Source organism: Lampris incognitus, chromosome 2 (assembly GCF_029633865.1).
Source record: "Lampris incognitus isolate fLamInc1 chromosome 2, fLamInc1.hap2, whole genome shotgun sequence".
Taxonomy (NCBI): domain Eukaryota; kingdom Metazoa; phylum Chordata; class Actinopteri; order Lampriformes; family Lampridae; genus Lampris; species Lampris incognitus.
In genome coordinates this window covers 97,322,875-97,344,741 of record NC_079212.1, presented here as the reverse complement: position 1 = coordinate 97,344,741, position 21,867 = coordinate 97,322,875, and the positions used below count along the sequence as shown (strand labels likewise).

Genomic DNA, 21,867 nt, shown 5'->3' with positions numbered 1-21,867 from the left:
ACCTCTAATCTTGATAACACATGTAATCATAAGATAAGATGAGATATACTTTATTAATCCCGATGGGGAAATTCATCCTCTGCATTTAACCCATCCCAACACACACTGGGAGCAGTGGGCAGCTGCAGCACCCGGGGACCAACTCCAGTTCTTCCTTCCAGTGCCTTGCTCAGGGGCACAGGCAGGAGTATTAACCCTAACATGCGAGTCTTTTTGATGCTGGGAGGAAACCGGAGCGCCCAGAGGAAATCCACGCGGACACGGGGAGAACGTGCAAACGCCACACCGAAATGACCCGGGATGGCCTGGGGTTCGAACCCAGGATCTTCATGCTGTCAGGCAACAGTGCTAACCACGGGGCCACCGTGCTGCTAGGCTGTAGCAAAGGGACCGGTAATGAGTGTATAGGCGATCATTGATTTGTTTGATGACAAACACGGGTGTCTGGGTCGTGAGCGTTGATCTTCCCGTTAGTATCTTCATATGCGGACATTGCACGCCTTGATGCTCTGAAACCCCGAGGCCCAAAGGACTTGATGAACGCCGTCGTCTCATGTCCTGGTCCCTTTCAGTGCAGTGTTTTGTTCCTTATGTTGACTTTCAACAACACATCAGAAGAACTGTCCCCCTGCTCGCCTCAACAGCAGCTTGTAATTGCCTTTTAATTGCCAATTAATGATGGGCCATCAATCAATTTCTGCTCTGGACATGGGGCTTTGATTTAATTTCACAAAAAAAAACCCCAAAAAAAACCCCACCTCAAACAAACAGTTTTTATCATGTCAAGTCCAATTAACCCATGCCGCTCTATTAAAACGATAAGTGTGCGCTGGAGCGTTACACACAAAGCTATCATGGAAGTGTCACTTTTTGGCTGTATGTAACGGTGAACTGTTGTCACTGCATCCTCAAAGAAATGTATATGAACAAAAAATATATAATTGTCTTTGCTTTTCATATTTCCAAATGTATAAGCAGTTGTCTGACGTCCTGTCATTGTGGATACAAGTTTTGCTCAACAAATATTTGCCCACTGAATTCAGCTCTACCATATCTGAAAAAATTGCCTGTAATAGCCTAAAATAGTCTGCTTTTCCCACCAGAGCACTAATGGATGATAAAACGATAGATGTATGATGCAGTTATTTTTGCCTTTTAATATAATAAACTGATTTTTTTTTTTTATCCTATGCTATCTAATACATTTGTTTTGCTTCCCTTAGTTTTCTTACTGCATTAAATGTCTGCTCAGGGTATTATGTGGTCAACATTAATGTGTTTGTTTTTTCATCCGTTGTGTGTTTGTCTTACTAGTGTCTGTCTGTCTTGTCTGTCTTTCTAATATGTTGTCAGTAGCTACTATTGTGTGCCATTTTAAGTGTTGAAAACACTATTTAGGAACACAATTAAAATGTGCCTAAATAGATGAGAACTGATCACGAACTGAGCTCCTGAATTTGATTGCTGTACATTTGATTGGAGGGCGGCACAGTGGCGCAGTGGTCAGCACGGTCGCCTCACAGCAAGAAGGTCCTGGGTTCAAGCCCCGGGGGAGTCCAACCTTGGTGGGTCATCCTGGGTCGTCCTCTGTGTGGAGTTTGCATGTTCTCCCTGTGTCTGTGTGGGTTTTCTCCGGGGGCTCCGGTTTCCTCCCACCGTCCAAAGACATGTATGTCAGGTGAATTGGCCATACTAAATTGTCCTTAGGTATGAATTTGTGTGTATGTGTGTGGGCCCTGTGATGGTCTGGCAGCCTGTCCAGGGTGTCTCCCCTCTTGCCGCCCAATGACTGCTGGAATAGGCTCCAACATCCCTGCAACCCTGAGGGCAGGATAAGCGCTTCGGATAATGGATGGATGGATGGATATTTGATTGGCCTTAGTGTGCCATGATTATGTATGTTGATGTGTAGATGTAATTATTCAGAGTTAGAATCACTATCTGTCTTTTTTTTGTTTTTTTTGTTTTTTGTTTAGCCAAACATATTTGCACACATTAGGAATTTGACTCGTTGGTTCACATGGACCACGCAAGACAATTCACAGAGTTATAGAAAAGGTGTTATACTTAAGTAGGTAAAGGGATGGTATTAATCAGGGGGTAGTTGTACTCAAACTCGAGTATTCACACTTGATAATAATGCACTGATAAGGAAACATGTAAAGATAGATTTGTATAGATCGGGACGTCCGGGTAGCATAGCGGTCTGGGAATTGTTGGTTCGAATCCCCGTGTTGCCTCCAGCTTGCTTGGGCGTTCCTACAGACACAATTGGCCGTGTCTGCGGGTGGGAAGCCGGATGTGGGTATATGTCCCGGTCGCTGCACTAGCGCCTCTTCTGGTCGGTTGGGGCTCCTGCTTGGGGTGGGGGAGATAGTGTGATCCTCCCACGCGCTACGTCCCCCTGGTGAAACTCCTCACCGTCAGGTGAAAAAAAGGGGCTGGCGACTCCACATGTATCGGAGGAGGCTTATGGTAGTCTGCGGCCCTCCCCAGCTCGGCGGAGGGGGTGGAGCGGCGACCGGGATGGCTCAGAGGAGTGGGGTAATTGGCCAAGTACATTTGGGGAGAAAAGGGGGGAGATAAATTTATACAGATCTAGATAATATTGATGATAATAGTAATAAATCAAAATCAAATCAAATCAAATCAATTTTATTTGTATAGCCCAATATCACAAATTACAAATTTGCCTCAGTGGGTTTAACCAGCAACACAACATCCTGTCCTTAGACCCTCTCATCGGATAAGGAACAATACTCGCTTCGTGTGTCTGTTTACCACCTCTGTATCTACCAACCATCTGAAAGAAGCCCGGTTGGATAGATGGTTGGATGGATAGATAATACTGACGGGAGCATGCAGGTTTTGTTGTCGGCATTCACATTTCACTTTGACCATGTTTATTTCTTTTTACATAATGCCTCGAACAGAGTCGTGATGGTCCCCCCGAGCACTCACAGAAACCAATAAGTGAATAATCTGTGCCGGCAGGCGCGGTTAGACGTCATTGCTGCTTATTTCCACAGTCTGTGGAGGAAGGTTCTTCCTCAGTTGATAGCTGATCATGAGTAAAAGCTCAAATACCCCTTAATGGGGTTGAGTTTTGTTTTTGTTTTGTTTTGTTTTTGTCCTTGTTTGACATCTGACAGTCAGAAAGCTGCAGGATTGATACATGATTCATCCGAGACCTGTGTTTGCTTTGTTTTGGGTGTACAGAATCATGTGTGACAGAGCAGATTGCAAATGAAGTCTATTTTAGTGAAAAACCTGCATGGGATTTTTAAGCGAGAGGGATGAAAAAAAAAAAAAAAAAAACCAAGCGGTGATTAAGTTTTCTTGTTTGTCACTATAATTAATGTTGAGGTTAATTTGTGCGATACCTTATGTTTTTGTGATAGCCATCTTGAGCACTTATCAATTCTTTCTCTTTGGCATTCGTGTTCATGAGTGCTGTTTTTCTAAGATTAGACAGAGAACAGAACTCTCCTCCATCCGATGACAGAGATAACCCAGAATGATTTGTGCTTTGTTTTTTTTTGTGTGCACTTAACACAATCCAAATAATTTGTTTGCAGGTCTTCCTGTGTGTGTGTCCGGGTCTCGGCGAGGGAGAGCGGGTGGAAAAGAGAAGGGAGAGAGAGGCAGGGGCAGGCTGTGGGCTTTTTCTTGCAGGCTGCAGAGAAAGATAGCAAGGATGCTTGTGTGTGTACGGCATACTCTACCGTATATGTCATCGGCACACGCATGTGCCATTGGGGCCATGTACTGGGGCAGGGGGAAAGACTGCCAAAAATATTCTGGATCCGACCCTGTTTCACTCCAATGTAAAAATGCACAGTAAAATAATTACCTAATTGAGGGTTGCTCTCTTCTGCATTTCTAGATTGGACGAGGTGGGTTTTGATCCGTTTCTAAGCTGCATCAAGAGATTGCTAACAACGTTAGCTTGGCGTAAGCCGTGCTTGCCCTGACCTGCTGGTGGCACGTGCTCGACACCACTAGCGATCACCTCTCGTAGCCTGGTGACGCAACAGCCACATCATTTCATGTTTCGTTTCATGTGCACAAGTACATGAAGTGAAATGACAAGTGATTCTTAAAAATTGACTAAAAAGTTTAAAATATGCAATAAGCTCTTCATATGTTCTCAATATACTGCTCAATATATATTTTAAAAGCGGAGTGATTGGCAAAGAGAATCCAGCAACTTTATTCATTTTGGCTGCAGGCGAAGAGGAAATGAAACTGGATGCTGTCTGAGAGCCACGAAGTGACAACACTTTAGAGGGCTGTGGTACTCTATTATTTGCATGTCTCACCTGTTCGCCCTCTCCTTATTTGTTCACTGATTTCAGTGTGTGTGTCTGTGTGTCTGTGCGTGTGTGTGTGCGTGCATCACATGTGCCTGCAGACTGAGGACGGGGAAGAGGAGAACCTGTTGGAGAATCCGTTCTCCCTGGAGCTTGAGTTTGTGGACGATCCCAATTTCAAAAACAAGGTCAACTACTCCTCCAGCGCCGTTCAGATTCCCACAGACATCTATAAAGGCTGTGAGTATAACCCACTTATTATGTTGGGGCTTTTTCATATTAGGTACAATTGCTTCGTACTGTGCCTGGGTATGATTGCCCCCCTTCCACCCCCCCCCCACTGCTCGGCTTTCACATTAGTGATGATGTTCCTGTACCCGAGTACATGTGCGTACGCACATGCATGAGATCAGCGTGTGCTGCGCAAATATGCAGATTTCAGAGGAGACACGTGGTATTGAGAAATGACTCTGTAGCACACTTCCACGTTGTAGTCGTGGTCACACCTGACGCGAGTCATACCCGAGTACACGTGAGCCGTACTCGAGATCACCTTTTCAAGTGGACCCGGGCACAGTACACAGTGTACACGTATCAAATGAACTGGACTTTGGGGTCAAATGTACTCGGCTCCGGGCCCACGGTAAAGCACTCTAAACATTAACGCTAAACTCAACTGGTTTTGCCTTGGGTTTATATTGCATTCAGAGCCATTTTTCTTACCAGCTGGAAGCTCCTCCGTGAGCTGGTTTTTTGAGCACTTGTTTTGCCATTTCTATGCATCTTGAATTGTGTTTATAGACCTGAAATGCACAAAGGCTAGCAAACAACAAAAAGGAAACAGACTTACAAAGAAAGATAAATTCGTATTTTATTTAGCCTCTCATCAGGTTTCTGGACTTTTCCATTATCGGCTTTTTGGGCTGGCATCCAACATCCAAAGAGTGAGAATTAATATGTCTGTAATCCCAGCCGTCTACAAGGAGAGACTGTTTGCATTACTATTGAGTATGCAAAGCAGATCGGTCTTGTGTCTTTTTTACGAAGGCGTCCACCTCACGGTTCTCAGACAGAACAAAAAAAAGGCCATGGAAGGATGTCTGATGAGCTTTGACCCCACCTCCTCTTAGCGTGTTTGTTAGCTCGATCTCTCCTTTTTTTATATCAGCCGGTACTTTTATACAGTATGACATGATTTTAAATGACAGAAGTTCTTTCACAGTGGAGCTGTAGTTTATATTGCGTGGGCAGGGGCTCCGCCTGCTCTTGGACCCTACCCTTCCTGTCTGGCACCGTGCTGCCCTGCAGACATAACACCCTGCTAGGTCCAGGACTGCCAAATGGACAAAAAAGGGAACACATGTACCTTCTGGGGCTCTGCTTTTGCTTGGCGTGCTCCCTCTGTTATCCACGTCTTATCTTTTGGACACTCACTGGCTGCTTCTTTCAAGACTCAACAATAAGAGTATCTGCAGGCAGGCAGTCATTTTCACGCAGCGTAGTTTCTTTTTTTTTATTTCTTCAGTTTTTTTGTCTAGCTGTGAACTTTCTTTGTTTGTGGTGGAGCGTGTGGTACCCGTCTATAACAATGCTCTCCAGCTGTGTCTCCAGACCCATCATGTTCGAATTAGACACTCTCGGTCCAGGAGGAGATATCAAAGGCCATGGCTAACTCACAATAGAGCAATCAGTCCTGTGCTTTCTTCCTGGAGCCATTTTGTGTGAGCTCCAGTTTCCCTATCTGAAGCTACGAGTCAGAGAATAAAGGCTTCTTGATTAAGCCCCGGTGGAAACTAGAGCAGTACAGTAGTACAGTGCACAGAAGAATTCCTCCTCAGCCTTGTTCAACAGAAAATGTTTACCATAGATGTTGTTCAACTGGCTCCCTTCTCATGGTCTGCCGTGCCGAGACGATCGACTGCACATTTTGTGCCAGTTCCATTATCAACATGTGTGCTTTTGTTTTATTTCAGTATTTTGTAATGACTACAATGACGCATAAGAAGGATGTTGCTATCCAAACTCAAACTTTTTAAAGTTTTCGCTTTGTAACCACATACCCCATACTCAGCTGTAAATTTCTTTAAATGCAAGAGATGCAATTCAATACAGACCAAGTTAAGTAACAAAGGGTTTCATATTTTAACATGAGACTAACACATGAGCTTTCAAAGGAAAATTTTGTTGATGGTTTTGTGTGTGTGTAATAAATACTGATGAGTAATGTAGTGGATTGAAGCAACAAGGTCCTCTCTGCAAACTATGTTGATATAAAAATCTGTGTTCTCCTGCTCACAGTCTTTTCCACAGCGCCTACATGTACCAGAATGCATTGTGTGTAAGCATCTGGATCGCCATCCATAAAATCTTACAATTTACAATTTCATTTAGCAGACACTTTTATCCAAAGCAAGGTACATCTGAGAGCTGATACAACACAACCAAGGATCTAGCAGGAGAGAACAACATGAGTAAGTGCCATAAAGCTAAGTTCAAGTTTGATAGGATATAGGTGCCAACAGGCCATGCACCAGGCAATGCATAGCGTGCATAGAATGGATAGAAGCAGATTTTGTTTTCTCCCCTTCAGTCCATCAAGTGTAGAGGTGTTCGTGGAAGTCTGGGTCTTTAGTCTTTCCTTAAAGATTGAGATGGGCTCTGCCGATCGAACAGTCTGGTAACTCGTTTCACCACTGCAGAGCTACAGAAGAGAGGAGTCTAGCTAGTGACTTAGACCCTGTCGTGGTGGTAGTACCAGGCACCTTTCATTGGCGGAGCATAGTGAGCTATAGTGTAGAGGGAGTGAAGTCCTGAATGCGGGAGTTCAGGTAGGTGGGAACTGTTTTAGTGACTTTTATAAGCGAGTGTCAGGATTTTGAATTTGATGCGGGAGCGACTTGGAGCCAGTTGAGGGATATGAACAGCAGGGTGACATGTGCTCTTTTGGGCTGGTTGAAGACCAGCCGTGCCTCTGCATTCTGCAGAGGTTTGAACGTACAGTGGTGCTTCAAAGTTTGTGAACCCTTTAGAATTTTCTATATTTCTGCATAAATATGACCAAAAACATCATCAGATTTTCACAAAAGCCAATGCGCAGGACTGATCAACAGTTACCAGAAACATTTAGTTGCAGTTATTGCTGCACGGGGGGGGGGGGTCACATCAGATACTGAAAGCAAGGTTCACGTACTTTTGCCACTCACAGATATGTAATATTGGATCATTTTCCTCAATAAATAAATGACCAAGTATAATATTTTTGTCTCAATTGTTTAATTGGGTTCTCTTTATCTACTTTTAGTAGTTGTGTGAAAATCTGATGATGTTTTAGGTCATATTTATGCAGAAATATAGAAAATTCTAAAGGGTTCAAACTTTCAAGAACCACTGTACATGTGGGGAGGCCTGCCAGGAAGGAGTTGCAGTAGTCAATGCGTGATATTACGAGAACCTGTATGTACCAAGAGTAATGCTGCATGCTCCTGATGTTGTATAGGGCAAATCGACATCGCCGAGCAATTGAGACCGCATGAACCTTAAAGGTTAGGTGGTCGTAAGTCATGACAATCATGTTTTGGGCAGACTTTGTGGGCATGAGTTGGGTTGATTCGAGCTGGATACAGCTCTCTTGTTGTAAAGAGGGACTGGCTGGGATGACAACGAGCTTGGTCTTAGAGATGTTAAGTTGAAGGTGGCGTTCTTTCATCCATGCAGATATATCAGCAAGGCAGGATGAGATCCGAGCCAAGACTGTGTGGTCTTCTGGTGGTAACAACAGGAAGAGTTGGGTATTGTCAGCATAGCAATGATATGAGAAACCATGGGAGCTGAGGACTGTAGGGTAGTGTATATTGAGAAGAGAAGGGGACCAAGCACTAACCCTTGAGGAACCCTTGTAGATAAGTTATGTGTTTTGGACTCTTCTCCTTTCTAAGATACTCTAAAATATCTCCCTGAGAGGTATGACATTAACCAACAGAGAGCAGTTCCTGAGATACCAAGCTCAGTGAGTGTGGAGAGGAGGATTCGTTGGTTAACTGTGTCAAAGGCAGCTGACAGATATAGCAGCAATAGAACTGAGGACTGACCAGCAGCTCTAGCCGAATGCAGTGATTCCATTACTGAGTGGAGTCCAGTCTCGGTAGAGAGCCCCCGCTTAAAGCCAGACTGGTTTGGGTGGTACAGGTTATTCTCAGAAAGGAATTCAGAGACTTGGTTAAAGACTGTGCGCTCAATTATTTTTGACAGGAAGGGCAGGAGTGAAACCGGGCTGTAGTTTTCAACCTGGGCTGTGTTGAGGGTAGGTTTTTTTTAGCAGCAGGGTGACCTAAGCTTGCTTAAATTTGGTAGGGAATACACCTGTTGTAAGTGAGGAGTTTATGTGTGTGACTGCGGGGTTAAATGTGGGGGAAATGGTCTGTAAAATGTTGAATGGTATTGGGTCCAGTGGACAGGTAGTGGGACAAGAGTCCAGCAGAAGTTTGGAGACTTCTTCCTCAGTCAGAGGGAAGAAGAATGAGGAGAGCACAGCCCTGTTAGCTGGCAGCTGTAGACTGAAATGGTCAGGCTGAAAGGACTGGTTACTGATGGCAGAGACCTTATCAGTAAGAAATTATGCAAACATGTCTGCAGTTAGCAAAGTGGAGGGCAGAGGAGCAGGCAGATTGAGGAGGTAGTTAAAAGCAGAGAATATTTTCCGAGCATCTGTGGCACCACAGATCTTGTTCTGATAGTAAGTGGTCTTAGTAGTTTTTAAACTGGAGGAGAATGATGCTAGGAGACTCTGATGCCCACTGAGGTCATTGGGGTCTCTGGATTTACGCCATTTCCTCTGTCGCTCTGTCTTCTGTGTTATGGGACAAAATTACCACCATCGGAAATGTAGCTTAGCCAAGAGAACGATGATGTGTTTAGTGAACAGCGTGTTGAGTAGATTAGAATATTAGAAACCCTGCTAGGCTGTATTCTGTTTTCCCATCTGCCAACTCGCATCACGAAACGTTACTTGGCGGCCAGAAGAAACTGTTTCACTACCACTCCAGAGATGCAGAAACTATCACCAACAACTACAGGTGTTTTTCATGTGCCATCCTTGTCGTAGATAGACAGAGATAAGTTTGAAAATCGATGAATAGTCCCTTTTAAGATTTAAAAGAGATGATGGAAGGGAACTTCTCTTTATATCCCGTACTTCTGTGGTCCCACTGGTGGGGCATATTGTCTGCCATTGAAAGGACATCAGAGAACCAATGGTGTCTGAGGAGGATTTTATGTGGGCGGAGTGTTTTCCTCTGGGTTGCAGAGAGGTCTGGACCTATGGTACATCTGTGGTTTTAAAACCTTCGTTCAGAGGAGAGTCAGTGCGAGTGGGCTGACTCACTGCAGATTCCTTGAGAAGAAAACCAGAGTGGAGGCAGAGGCAGGAGAGTATTCAAGAGGAATTGAGAATAGTCCTGAGTGCAGCATAATGATGGTGATAGTTCGTTGGAAATTCTGACGTGGCTAATGATGTTCATTAGCGCTCATGCTCCATGCAGTCAGAGTGGCTTGCTTTGATTTGTGCATATTGATAGGATAGGTTGGGGGGGGGGTCAGTTGTCTGGCTAGAAAATGGCAATATGGTTTAGAGAAAGAAAACAAAATGGGTGTTCCTGAAAGCTAAAATGTTTTGTACAAAATTGTATGACTCTACATAATGATATTGGAGCAACAATATGTCTGAGTGATGCCAGACTGAGAGAGAGGCACAAACCGAGGAAAAGATGGAGCAGAATGCAAGAGACTTTAATAATCGAAACCGTTTAGAGAAAAAAAGCTTTTGCTTTTTTCTTCTTTTTTTCCCCCCCTTTCCATATATTGTGATCCTTTCAACAGCTAAATGAGGCAGTGTTTGTGTCTTGGTTTGATTTGTCTGCTTAGGCCCATGTCCGTTTATTGAGATTGAGAGTGTTTCCTGGGCACAGTAATGAACCATTTTATGATTCATTATCCCAGTGCTGATTCTTGCTGCCAAGTCTGCAAACTTTCTAATTAGCTTAGGTCAAACATTCACACAGTTTTCTTCTAATTATCATTGCTTATTACAAAACGGACATCATAGCACAACCCCACAGGAATAAATTGATGCAGGTGGCGTTGCTCTGTGGAGAGAGAGGTTTTATTCTCGCGGCGATTGTTGCGTAAATTCTGAGGAAGAGGCAGGGATTTTTTTTTTTTTGGAATAATTGAGGCGGGAGGAGCCTGGGAGTATAATCTTCCAAATAATCACTGAAAAATAGGAATGAAAATCAACAAATTACTCTTCGGAGACTCTTCTACGTATTTAGTGGAATCTGGCTGGTAATTGGACCAGGTTGGCGCTGTAGATAGACGATACTAAGCCAAAGCCGGTTATTTTTACAGCCACATGTGATATGGATAGAAAATATGGAAGGTGGTGAGTCAGCCTCCTTTTTTTATCATATAGTAATTATGTATGAGGTATGTATGTGTTGGAATAAGAATAAGCAGCCACCAGGAAATAAAAAAAGACCATTCAGTGGAAGCCGCCAGTGTGGACTTTTGAATGAAGTTTAAATCCCTTCATGCAGAGCCTTTTCCGGCGGCGGACAAACGTGTTTTCAGGCGTCTTATTGTAGGCAGGCACAGTGAGAAGTTTTGCCATTATAATGGAGTGATGAGGAGTGACTGATGGTATGTGTCAGTGAAAGACGAAATGAAGGGAAGTGAAGCTGTGGTGGCTTGCGTGGAGGGATTAGCCCACCGCCGACACCCACTTGCGTGCCCTCCCGCAGAGACCGCCGTCCCGCTCTCTAATCTAATAGGGAAGGAAACAAGGCCAACTTCAACATTCAAACCAACAACAGGCATATGTTCTCTGCCCTTTGAGCGTCAGCCGCTGCCTTGGTTTTGCCATGGACGGTTTGGTCTTTGGCCAGTTACCCTCTGGGAAGCTCCAGGCAGAAATGGTGCGGCGCAGCCTGGTAGAGAGCATACAGCACGGGGTGTATGCACCGTGCAGTGGATCATTGTTGGAAAAGGATAAGACGGATGGGGAGTCAAAGGAAGTGCGGAGCCGGGTTTTAAACGCCGTAGAAAGATTTGCGTCAACCGCCTTTCATTTAAGTGGAACTTGTATGTCCTGTCTTTAAAAAAAAAAAGAAGGAGAAGAAATATGTCAGAGTCATCAGCTCTTTGTGGAGGTAGGGCTGGAGTCTCTTTACAGCAGAGAGAGAGATGGCGGTGAGCAACAAAACACTAGTTAACTGACTAGTTATCTTAGCTACAATTGCTGAATGTTTACCCACGATTCCTCTCTACATGTTTTCCTACTTGCTGCTGCTATATTGATTTCTATAATACTCAGATGTACCATATTTGTTTGTCATCTGAAAACATTTGAGCTTCGAACGTTGAGATTTATTTTCACTAAATATCATCTTTGTGAATGTGTCTGTGTGCATGTGTGTGCATGCATGCATGAGTGTATGTGCGTGTATGTGTGTGTGTGTGTGGATGTTAGTGTGCACGTGCAGATGTGCATAGCCTGTGTTCCTGTCACTCACCTCAGGTTCCTCCAGTTTAGGAGCTCTCCCTGTCAACCAACTCGCGCTATGCTGGGGATCAACTCAGCCCCCCCTCAACATCAAACCAGATTTAAGAGTGCAAGAGAAAGCGAAAGTGATTTGTTAAAGAAAGGGGGGGGGGATGGAGAGAAAATCTGAATAAGAGGGATAGCGAGAGAGGGGGGATAAAGGAAAAGGGATTTGGAAAGTCTATTTTTCATAGCAAAATGGAAGGGCAACAGTAGACACCGAAAGCGGTATTTCTGTCGTTCTCCTTGACTTGACAGGCTCCACCCTCCTGCCCCTCACCAATCCACCCTTACAGTGTCTGCCTAGTGAAGGGGCACTATCGTTTACCCACACGCTAATTAGAACAGTCAGCACAGCAAACTCCGCTTCACTCATCACCAGGCCCATGACTTGCATTTCATGTGTTTATTTACTGCACTACTTTAATTATATATATATATGTGTGTGTGTGTGTGTATATAGTTTGTTTTTTTTTTATTGTAGGAGCACTTTAGTGAAGGGGTGAGCTCCTTCGCCTCTCTTGTGGCTTGTTTTCAGAAATATCACCATGCATTGGATTCTGCCATTAAAAAGAAAGAGAGAGAAGAAAGACGTTTTATTTTGTCACTGTAGGTCACAACGAATTGTATTGTTTCAACGAAGTCGTTCTCTGCATTCAACCCATCCTATTGTATAGGAGCAGCGTGCAGCCGCAGCACCCGGGGACCAACTCCAGCTCTTTCTTTCCATTGCCTTGCTCAGGGGCACAGCCAGGAGTGTTAACCCTAACATCCATCCATCCATCCATTATCCAAACTGCTTATCCTGCTTTCAGTGTCACGGGGATGCTGGAGCCTCTCCCAGCAGTCATTGGGTGGCAGGTGGGGAGACACCCTGGACTGGCTGCCAGTCAGTCCATCACAGGGTGTTGGTTCAATGAAATCCATTTGAAGATGATCGAATGGTTTGTGCAGTTGTGGGTGGGCTCCTTGATTTACCTGGAGGCCACGGCCCACATTGTTTGTTGTAAAAAATAACACAGTTTTGACAAAATGTTTGAGAAAAATGTTGCATGTCTTTTTGATGGCGGGAGGAACCCGGAGAACCCGCAGGAAAGACCACACAGACATGGGGGGAACACGCACACTCCACACAGAAAGGACCTGGGACAGCCTGGGGTTCAAACCCAGGACCTTCTTGCTGTGAGGCGACAGTGCTGGACCACTGGACCGCCGTGCTGCCCGTTAAAAAGCTGCGATAACTGCTCAAGAGAACTGGCAGCCATATTAACAGACACATTTTTTAGTTTTGCTATTCTTGAAAGAAGCGTCGTTTGAACACCTCACATAAAATATTCATTAAGCTGTTGCTGTTTCGGTTCGCTCAGAAGAATGACCTCGTGAATTGGCTGCGGAAATTAAAATTTCATGAATAAGCTGTTATTTTTGGACACCTCTAATGTAACGTCTTTAGGATTTTTTTTTTTTTGCAACCAAAGTAACAAAAAGAGACAATTTTTCCCAGGGAGGACTTAAAGACTTTGTTTTTCGCCAGTCTTTGTAGATGTGTGAGGTGCTGCCAGTTCATGTTGTTAGTGTTTCATCTGGAGGATGAAAGGTTCAAGGTCCAGGCTCTTTAGCACCCAGCCAGGCCCCGCAAAGCAGCCCCGAAGGGAGGGGGGAGTGCGAGAGAGAGAGAGAGAGACAGCGCAAAGGAAGGATAAAAATATAAAGAAGAGGAAAGTGAATTGCAGAGAAAGAGTCCTGCGGAGACGCCATTAGTTTTCACTGTATTTGGACTTTTCTATCATTTTGGACAGACGTCACTCTGTTTGAGTTGGGTGGGTTTGCCTTAAACTACCACCGGAATCAAAAGGCGCTTATAATCCGATGAATTAAAATTCATATCACCTCTTCTTCTAGTCCTGTCATTTCACATGTTCTTACACATTCTGTATAGAATTTAACCAAAACTACAATTCTCTATTATTCCTTACAGAAAATTCAAAACCAGCTTTTTGCACATGCCCAGGGTAGATGCTCACATTACGTATGTACCCTTACAGTAAGTGTAAGGATTATTTTTTTGCCCCCCAATATGTCAAGGTGGAACTAATATTCTGCCGCCACCGCCGCGGTTCTTAGTCACTCTTTTTTCGATAAAGGAATACATAAGAGCTTTACGAAGATGAGAGCGATAATGGTAACGACTGAACCGCGTTATAGCCGTACTTCCATTAGACCTAATGGATTTGTTATGAGAAACCATTTGTGTACCCTTATGATTTACGGCCGGCTACCGTGGCGTTTGTTAGTCTCCGTGTAAGTGTGTGTACTCAATACTACCGTCTTAATTCTGGATTAATATTGAACATAAGGCGTAGATCAGTGTCGACGGCTCTCCATCCTCTTGGTACCAGTTTGAATGATGTCTGTATGTGTGTGCGAAGGAGCCGGGGGGGGGGTTTGGGTGGGGCCGAGGTTGAGGAACGAGCTGGCGCAGGGATGCTCCATAAATCCCGCTCATAATTGTTTCTCTACTTGGTGTGCAGTCCTGCTCCATAAAGGGGCAAAGCCAAGGGTGCTCTAAACGTCAGGGGAGCGGCACACTGATGGATTACCATTTAAAGATATCGCAGAGAGGGCCCGTTTCATGTGAAAGATGAGCCCGACGCAGTGCTCGGGGGACCCTGTCCGCCTGTGTGAGCACACTTCTCCCCGGGGGGTGGGGGGTATTTTTCTTTTTATCAACTGTCCAGAGAAGTCATGGTGTTTCCTAACTGAATAAATCAAAGAGAATTAGCTCGCTTGTGTTCCCTTATCTGTGATGTGCCCATATTTTTTCAGCGATAACCTGAAGGGATCGGTGTGTGTGTGTGTGTGTGTGTGTGTGTGTGTGTGTGTGTGTGTGTGTGTGTGTGTGTGTGTGTGTGTGTGTGTGTGTGTGTGTGTGGGTGGGTGGGTGGGTGGGTGGGTGGGTGGGTGGGTGGGTGGGTGGGTGGGTGGGTGTGGTGGGCCTTGCAGTGAGCGTGCTGACAGTAGAGGTGGCTCGCATCTGCATACTTCCAGCCAGTGTCGGCCGATGGCATAAACACCACCTATACCTTGGCCCGTCTCGGTACCCTTGGTTCAAAGGCACTCAGACCAGCACATAAATACACACGCATGTGTACGTACACACAGGCACACACACCAAAAGGCACATTCATTCTGGGAACGTGGCTCGCTTAATTCCTTTGCAAGCTGTATGTCAAAGTAGCAGGTTTTCTGTTACTCTTAAGCAGGGATCTCAGGTTGTCTCCTTGCCCTTGGCCTGTCTGAGACAGCTATCATTACAGAGCCAGCGCCTCTGTAGATGGAAAAAACACCATGACACCAGCCCGGCACAGCATATAGGCTGCAGCCGAGGCAGCCTGCCGTGATGGCTGGCTAGCTCATGCTTAAAAGATAATACCTATTTTTTATAAGAGTTAATCAGTTGGCTCTTTGACTGCGGAGGCCAGATAAAATTTAAATGCGTGGTTCGGTTTTCGGTTAATCTCCATATGAACATTAGTGAGCATTATCCTCTGCTCATGCTAAATAAATTGAAGCGGCAGGGACACCTGCAGCACATTTCTTAATTCATGGCCAGTACCTTTCTGTGTGCAACTTAAACTTTGGGAGAAAAAAAAAATATCAGGATCGTTGAGCTTTTTATTTCATTTCTGCTCCATGTTTGTCTTCCAGTTGAGATCTGTCTGGAGTCCAGATCAGCAGTGCTTTCTGAGAGCACTTTAAGTGGTGTTTGTTACCCTGCACATTCAACACAAGATTCAATTCAATTCAATTCAATTCAATTTATTATCATTAAAAACAATGTGCAGGCACATGTTAAAAATGAAATGAAATGAGGGCTGTGGCTTCACCAAACAGTGCAAGACAGACACAGACAAACACAGCAAACACAATATAAGATATACACACATGAAGACCAAAAGCTAAAAATAAGTTAAAAGAGAGCTGGAGTACAAAATATTTAAAAATATCTACAGACATTCAAGATGTGCTCAATGGGGGCGTCCAGGTAGCATGATGGTCCGTTCCGTTGTCTGCCCACACGGGGATCGCCGGTTCGAATCCCCGTGTTACCTCCGGGTTGATCGGGCGTCCCCACAGACACAATTGGCCGTGTTTGCGGGTGGGAAGCCGGATGTGGGTATGTGTCCTGGTCGCTGCACTAGCGCCTCCTCTGGTCAGTTGGGATATCTGTACTGGGGGGGAATGCGTTATTATGAATCCCACAGCACTTCTAGGCAAGACGCGCCCCGCATAGCATTCAAGCGCTAGGATTGACCAGTGCTTGTTGGTTGGTTGGGTTGGTTAAGGTTAGGGTTAGGGCGGGGTTAGGGTTAAGGTTCGCTAATCAGAGGCAGAGTAGGGGCGGGGTCTTCTTAGAATCCTAGTGCTTGGATGCTACGTGTCTTGCCTAGAAGTGCCGCAGGAATCACTTGATCCTACCAACGCGCTACGCCCCCCCTGGTGAAACTCCTCACGGTCAGGTGAAAGGAAGCGGCTGGCGACTCCACATGTATCGGAGGAGACGTGGTAGTCTGCAGCCCTCCCCGGATCAGCGGGGGGGGGGGGGGGGGCAACCGGGCAGGCTCAGCAGAGTGGGGTAATTGGCTGGATACAACTGGGAAGAAAAGGGGGGGGGGTTTAAAAAAAAGTTGCCCTCAATGAAACAAAAACCATACTATATATGGACAAAGTTGTAAAGACACAACAAAAGTTGAGGTGAGAGAAATATCACAAATAAACATTACAGCCCAGCCTCCTCTTTCAAATAGAAACCGACATATCGTTTCGATGATGGTTTGGCCCAAACTTGTCTGCCATCCCCATGACTCTCAGCTAGCTGCCAGTAATGGCATCCGAGGCGGTTTTCCGTAAACCATGCAACCATCCACCTGGTGTCACCGGGCAAGCTCAAGGAGGTCTAAGTTCAAAATAATAATAATATTAAAAAAAAACAATAATGTAACCCTTGTATCTTGGCTGTGACTTTTCTAGTATCTTGCACAAACCAGTCAAAGTGTTCTTTGGTTGTTGTTGCTATTTGTGTTGTATTTTTATTCATTTGTTTACTTATTCTGTGTTTTTTTGCAGGGGCAGAGAGAGAGATTGCATTTTTGGGCTGTGAAAGCAGCCTCTCATTCGTGTTAATTCCTCCCTCGCGTTCTGTCTCTCGTTTTATTCCTTCTCTCTGGGTGTTTCTTTTTCTCCCCATTTGAAGCGTTGGGGTTGCCTTTTTTCCCCTCCTCCTCCCTCTTTATTCTTCTTTTGTGTTTATGTCAATGAATTTTGAGAAAAACACTTTGAGGCGCTCCCTTTGGTGACAGGAGCAATTTGGCTTTTATATGCTCTTATCCTCCAGACACTGGTTAGTATTGCTGTGATACGCTCGGGTCTGTGTGTCCACATGATGTGTGTGCGCGCGCATGTGTGTGTGTGTGTGTGTGTGTGTGTGTGTGTGTGTGTGTGCGTGCGCATGCATGCATTATTGTTTGTGAATTTTTGTGTATGAATTTAACAGTTTTATGAGCAAAAACTTGCTGTGAGGCGACCGCGCTGACCACTGCACCACCATGCCCCCCCCCATTTATAGTAATGCTTTAACTGTAATTATAATCTAGATGTGAATGGATATTTGCAGATGGCCCACATCACCTGGAAGTCTTTAAATGTCTCAGGTTATTTGTACATTTCTTGTTTTTTCCACATGTAAATGTAATGATTATTATTATTATTCATCCATCCATTGTCCAAACCGCTTATCCTGCTCTCAGTGTCGCGAGGATGCTGGAGCCTATCCCAGTAGTCATTGGGCAGTAGGTGGGGAGACACCCTGGACAGGCCGCCAAGGCCATCACAGGGCCGAACAACTTTATTGCCTAGCTGAGGCTGGAAAATCACCTCTGGTCTCACCAGATAGGATAAAAACATCACGCGCCATCAATTATTATTGTTATTGTTATTATTCACAAACACATATGAATACTGACGCAATCCCATTCCCGTATGTAAACACAGCAAGAAGGTCCTGGGTTCGAGCCCCGGGGTCGTCCAACCTTGGGGGTTGTCCCGGGTCGTCCTCTGTGTGGAGTTTGCACGTTCTCCCCGTGTGTGCGTGGGTTTCCTCCGGCTGCTCAGGTTTCCTCCGCCAGTCCGAAGACATGTAGGTCAGGTGAATCAGCCGGTGCGTGTGTGTGTGTGTGTGTGTGTGCGCGTGTGTGCGTGTGTGCGTGTGTGCGTGCGTGCGTGCCCTGTGATGGCCTGGCAGCCTGTCCAGGGTCTCTCCCCGCCTGCCGCCCAATGGCTGCTGGGATAGGCTCCAGCGTCCCCGCGACCCTGAGAGCAGGATAAGCGGTTTGGATAATGGATGGATGAGCAAAAATCTTGACTCTACACGCTAATTGTTGAGAGCCAAGTCAAGTCAACTTTATTTGTATCACCCATTATCACAAATTTGCCTCAGTTGACTTCAACAGTCCCTGCACCAGGGTGAAGGTCAGTTGAGTAAATAAATGAATGTTGTGTTTCCAAACAATAACAATGTGATTATTAATATTCATGGGCATCGGCTGTACAGTAAACAGGGTTGACAGTGAGTTTCGAGGCCGGGGATGGGGAAGGGGGGGGACGCTCTCTTCTCTCTTTTCCCCTTAACCTGACAGCTCATCAGAGACTCAGAGCAGTAATTGAAAATCATGGGAAAAGTGGATAATGATCATTTATTTGTGTGAGACTCAAATGAGGAGGGGGAAAAAAAGCTGGACTAGGCGGTTCGCGGGCTTATCTAGCCGTGGTTGGCTGACTAATTAAATCAGAGGAGCGAGTGAATTTCTCCTCAGCTCAGCGCCTCGTCTTGTTTCCTCTTTAATCAGGTGGCTGTTAAACCACTGATTGCACTCCACATCTTCTGACTCCAGCTTAGCTATTTAGCGCACACTGAAAGCATTGTTTATATGTGTGTGTCTATTGTTTCACGATATGAGAAGAAGAGTTATACTGCAGATGAGACACCGAGACAGACAGCAGACACATGTTGATAGAATAGGGCAGTGATGATGAATGCTACTCTGCTGAACCATAAATCCATTTCACAGACTACCACTGACTGGTTAGCTATTATTTGTGGCCTTGCACGCATTCACGCATTTAGCAGTGCGCAGACACACACATTCGTGAACATTTGCAGTATTGCTTCCAAGAGAGTTTGTATCTCACCGCTGGCGGCGGGTTGACAGCAGCCAAATATTCAGAGGAGGCGCTCGTCAAACTACCGCTTCCGTAAACTGCTGCCTCCGCACGCTGGGAGTGACTCGTGACTTCCGCCAAGGTCATCCAAGATTCCTCCACCGCTCTCCGCGGAGATCACACTGATTATCCTGATGCCCCGCTCAGATGGCTGCTTCCGGCTGGGCTGCGTGCATGCATACATGCTTATGTACTCAACTCACAGCTGCTGGCATTGACAAGGTTATTCAGCTGAGAGAGTTCGCTAGCGTGATGTCCTGCACCTCTAACAACACTATTAGCCTTAGTAGGACTGACCGTGTGTGTGTTTGTGTGTGTGTGTATGTGTGTGTGTACCTGTAGCCCCAGTTATCCTGAATGAGTTGAACTGGACCCAGGCGCTGGAAAGGGTCTTCATCGACAACCGCCGAGAGGACAGCTCTCTGCGCTGGCAAGTGTTTGGCAGTGCCACAGGAGTGACCAGATACTACCCAGGTAAGCTAAAGGGTACAGAGTCAACATTCATACTCATAAGTCACCACTAGATAAGGTCTAAATTGACGCTGGGGCTCCCTGGCTGCAGAACATTGGCAATCTCTTATCAGATGGCTGTACTGGCAACTCAATAGACAGAACAGAATTATGATTACTTTGATCTAATCTGATCTGAAATATCCTCCACAACAGTGTATGGCCAATAATTTCTTTTTTTCCCGTATCTCTCTCTAGCCACTCCATGGAGAGCTCCCAATAAGATTGACCTGTATGATGTCCGCAGAAGACCGTGGTAGGTGTCACTTTTATAAGAGTCGATAGACTGACCCCTACACAAACTTTTAAATGGCACAAAAACTCGGTAGTTAGGACTGGCTTAACTGTATTTGAAGTCAAACTCAGGCTGTCTTTGCTGAGGAAATGAATTCACTGAAGATTTCATAGGAGTTTTAGCAGTTGACTTTAAAAATGGTGGCCCCAACAGTTGACTGAAATGTTATGATTCTAACATTAGTGGTTAATAATCATTAGCAGCCAAAGCAGGAGTGCAGAAGACACATTTTCTCACGTAAAGATGAAAAGAATTAAGTAGAAGAATTGTGGGTCTTCAACTTTATCATCTTCACAAATGTGCAATCATCACTAGTGTTCTGACTGACTGTATGTAGTATAACCAGGCTTACCCATCGTAACACAGCTAAACACTGAATTCCCCATACGTACAATGATCAGTTATTTTAACAGATTATGTCACAACTGTTTGTCTTTGGGGCATCCGGGTATTGTAGCGGTCTATTCCGTTGCCTACTAACACGGGGATTGCCGGTTGGAATCCCCGTATTGTCTCCGGCTTGGTCGAGCGTCCCTACAGACGCAATTGGCCGTGTCTGCGGGTGGGAAGCCAGATGTGGGTATGTGTACTGGTCCCTGCACTAGCGCCTCCTCTGGATGGGCGGGGCGCCTGTTCAGGGGGAGGAGAAACTGGGGGGAATAGCGCTACGTCTCTCTGGTGAAACTCCTCACTGTCAGGTGAAAAGAAGCAGCTGGCGATTCCACCCTGGATCGGCAGAGGGGGTGGAGCAGCGACCGGGATGGCTCGGAAGAGTGGGGTAATTGGCCAAGTACAATGGGGGAGATAAAGGGAGGAAATTGAAAAAAAAAACAACAACAACAATTGTTTGTCTTCAGAGTGAAATATTTGCATCAAATTGTTTTCAAAGTTAAAAAAACCCATCGAATTCTTGAATTAAATCTGGGTTAGAGAAATCTGCATCTGTCTACTACTACTACTTTCGGCTGCTCCTGTTAGGGGTTGCCACAGCGGATCATCCGTTTCCATTTCTTCCTGTCTTCTGCGTCTTCCTCTGTCACACCAGCCACCTGCATGTCTTCCCTCACCACATCCATAAACCTCCTCTTTGGCCTTCCTCTTCTCCTCTTCCCTGGCAGCTCCATATTCAGCATCCTTCTCCCAATATACTCAGCATCTCTCCTCCACACATGTCCAAGCCATCTCAATCTTGCCTCTCTTGCTTTGTCTCCAAACCGTCCAACCTGAGCGGTCCCTCTAATATAATCATTCCTAATCCTGTCCTTCTTCGTTACTCCCAGTGAAAATCTTAGCATCTTCAACTCTGCCACCTCCAGCTCCGCCTCCTGTCTTTTCGTCAGTGCCACTGTCTCCAAACCATATAACATAGCTGGTCTCACAACCATCTTGTAAATTTTCCCTTTAACTCTTGCTGATACCCTTCTGTCGCAAATCACTCCTGACACACTTCTCCACCCACTCCAACCTGCCTGCACTCTCTTTTTCACCTCTCTACTGCACTCCCCGTTACTTTGGACAGTTGACCCCAAGTATTTAAACTCAAATGCCTTTGTCACCTCCACTCCTTGCATCCTGACCATTCCACTGTCCTCTCTCTCATTCACGCATAGGTATTCCGTCTTGCTCCTACTGACTTTCATTCCTCTTCTCTCCAGTGCATACCTCCACCTCTCCAGGCTCTCCTCAACATGCACCCTACTCTCGCTACAGATCACAATGTCATCCGCGAATATCATCGTCCATGGAGACTCCTGCCTGATCTTGTCCGTCAACCTGTCCATCACCATTGCAAACAAGAAAGGGCTAAGAGCCGATCCTTGATGTAATCCCACCTCCACCTTGAACCCATCTGTCATTCCAACCGCACACCTCACCAT

General features: G+C 45.4%; 1 protein-coding gene across 1 annotated transcript in view; it reads left to right on the top strand.

The window, feature by feature from the left end:
• The window catches only part of cacna2d2a (calcium channel, voltage-dependent, alpha 2/delta subunit 2a), a 238,121-nt gene that overhangs the window by 165,131 nt on the left and 51,123 nt on the right, over positions 1 to 21,867 (top strand). Inside the window, exons 6-8 of the mRNA XM_056272768.1 lie at positions 4,415 to 4,553; positions 19,528 to 19,659; positions 19,894 to 19,951. Of these exons, the coding sequence (XP_056128743.1) occupies positions 4,415 to 4,553; positions 19,528 to 19,659; positions 19,894 to 19,951 (329 nt within the window). The remainder of the gene's footprint in view (positions 1 to 4,414; positions 4,554 to 19,527; positions 19,660 to 19,893; positions 19,952 to 21,867) is intronic.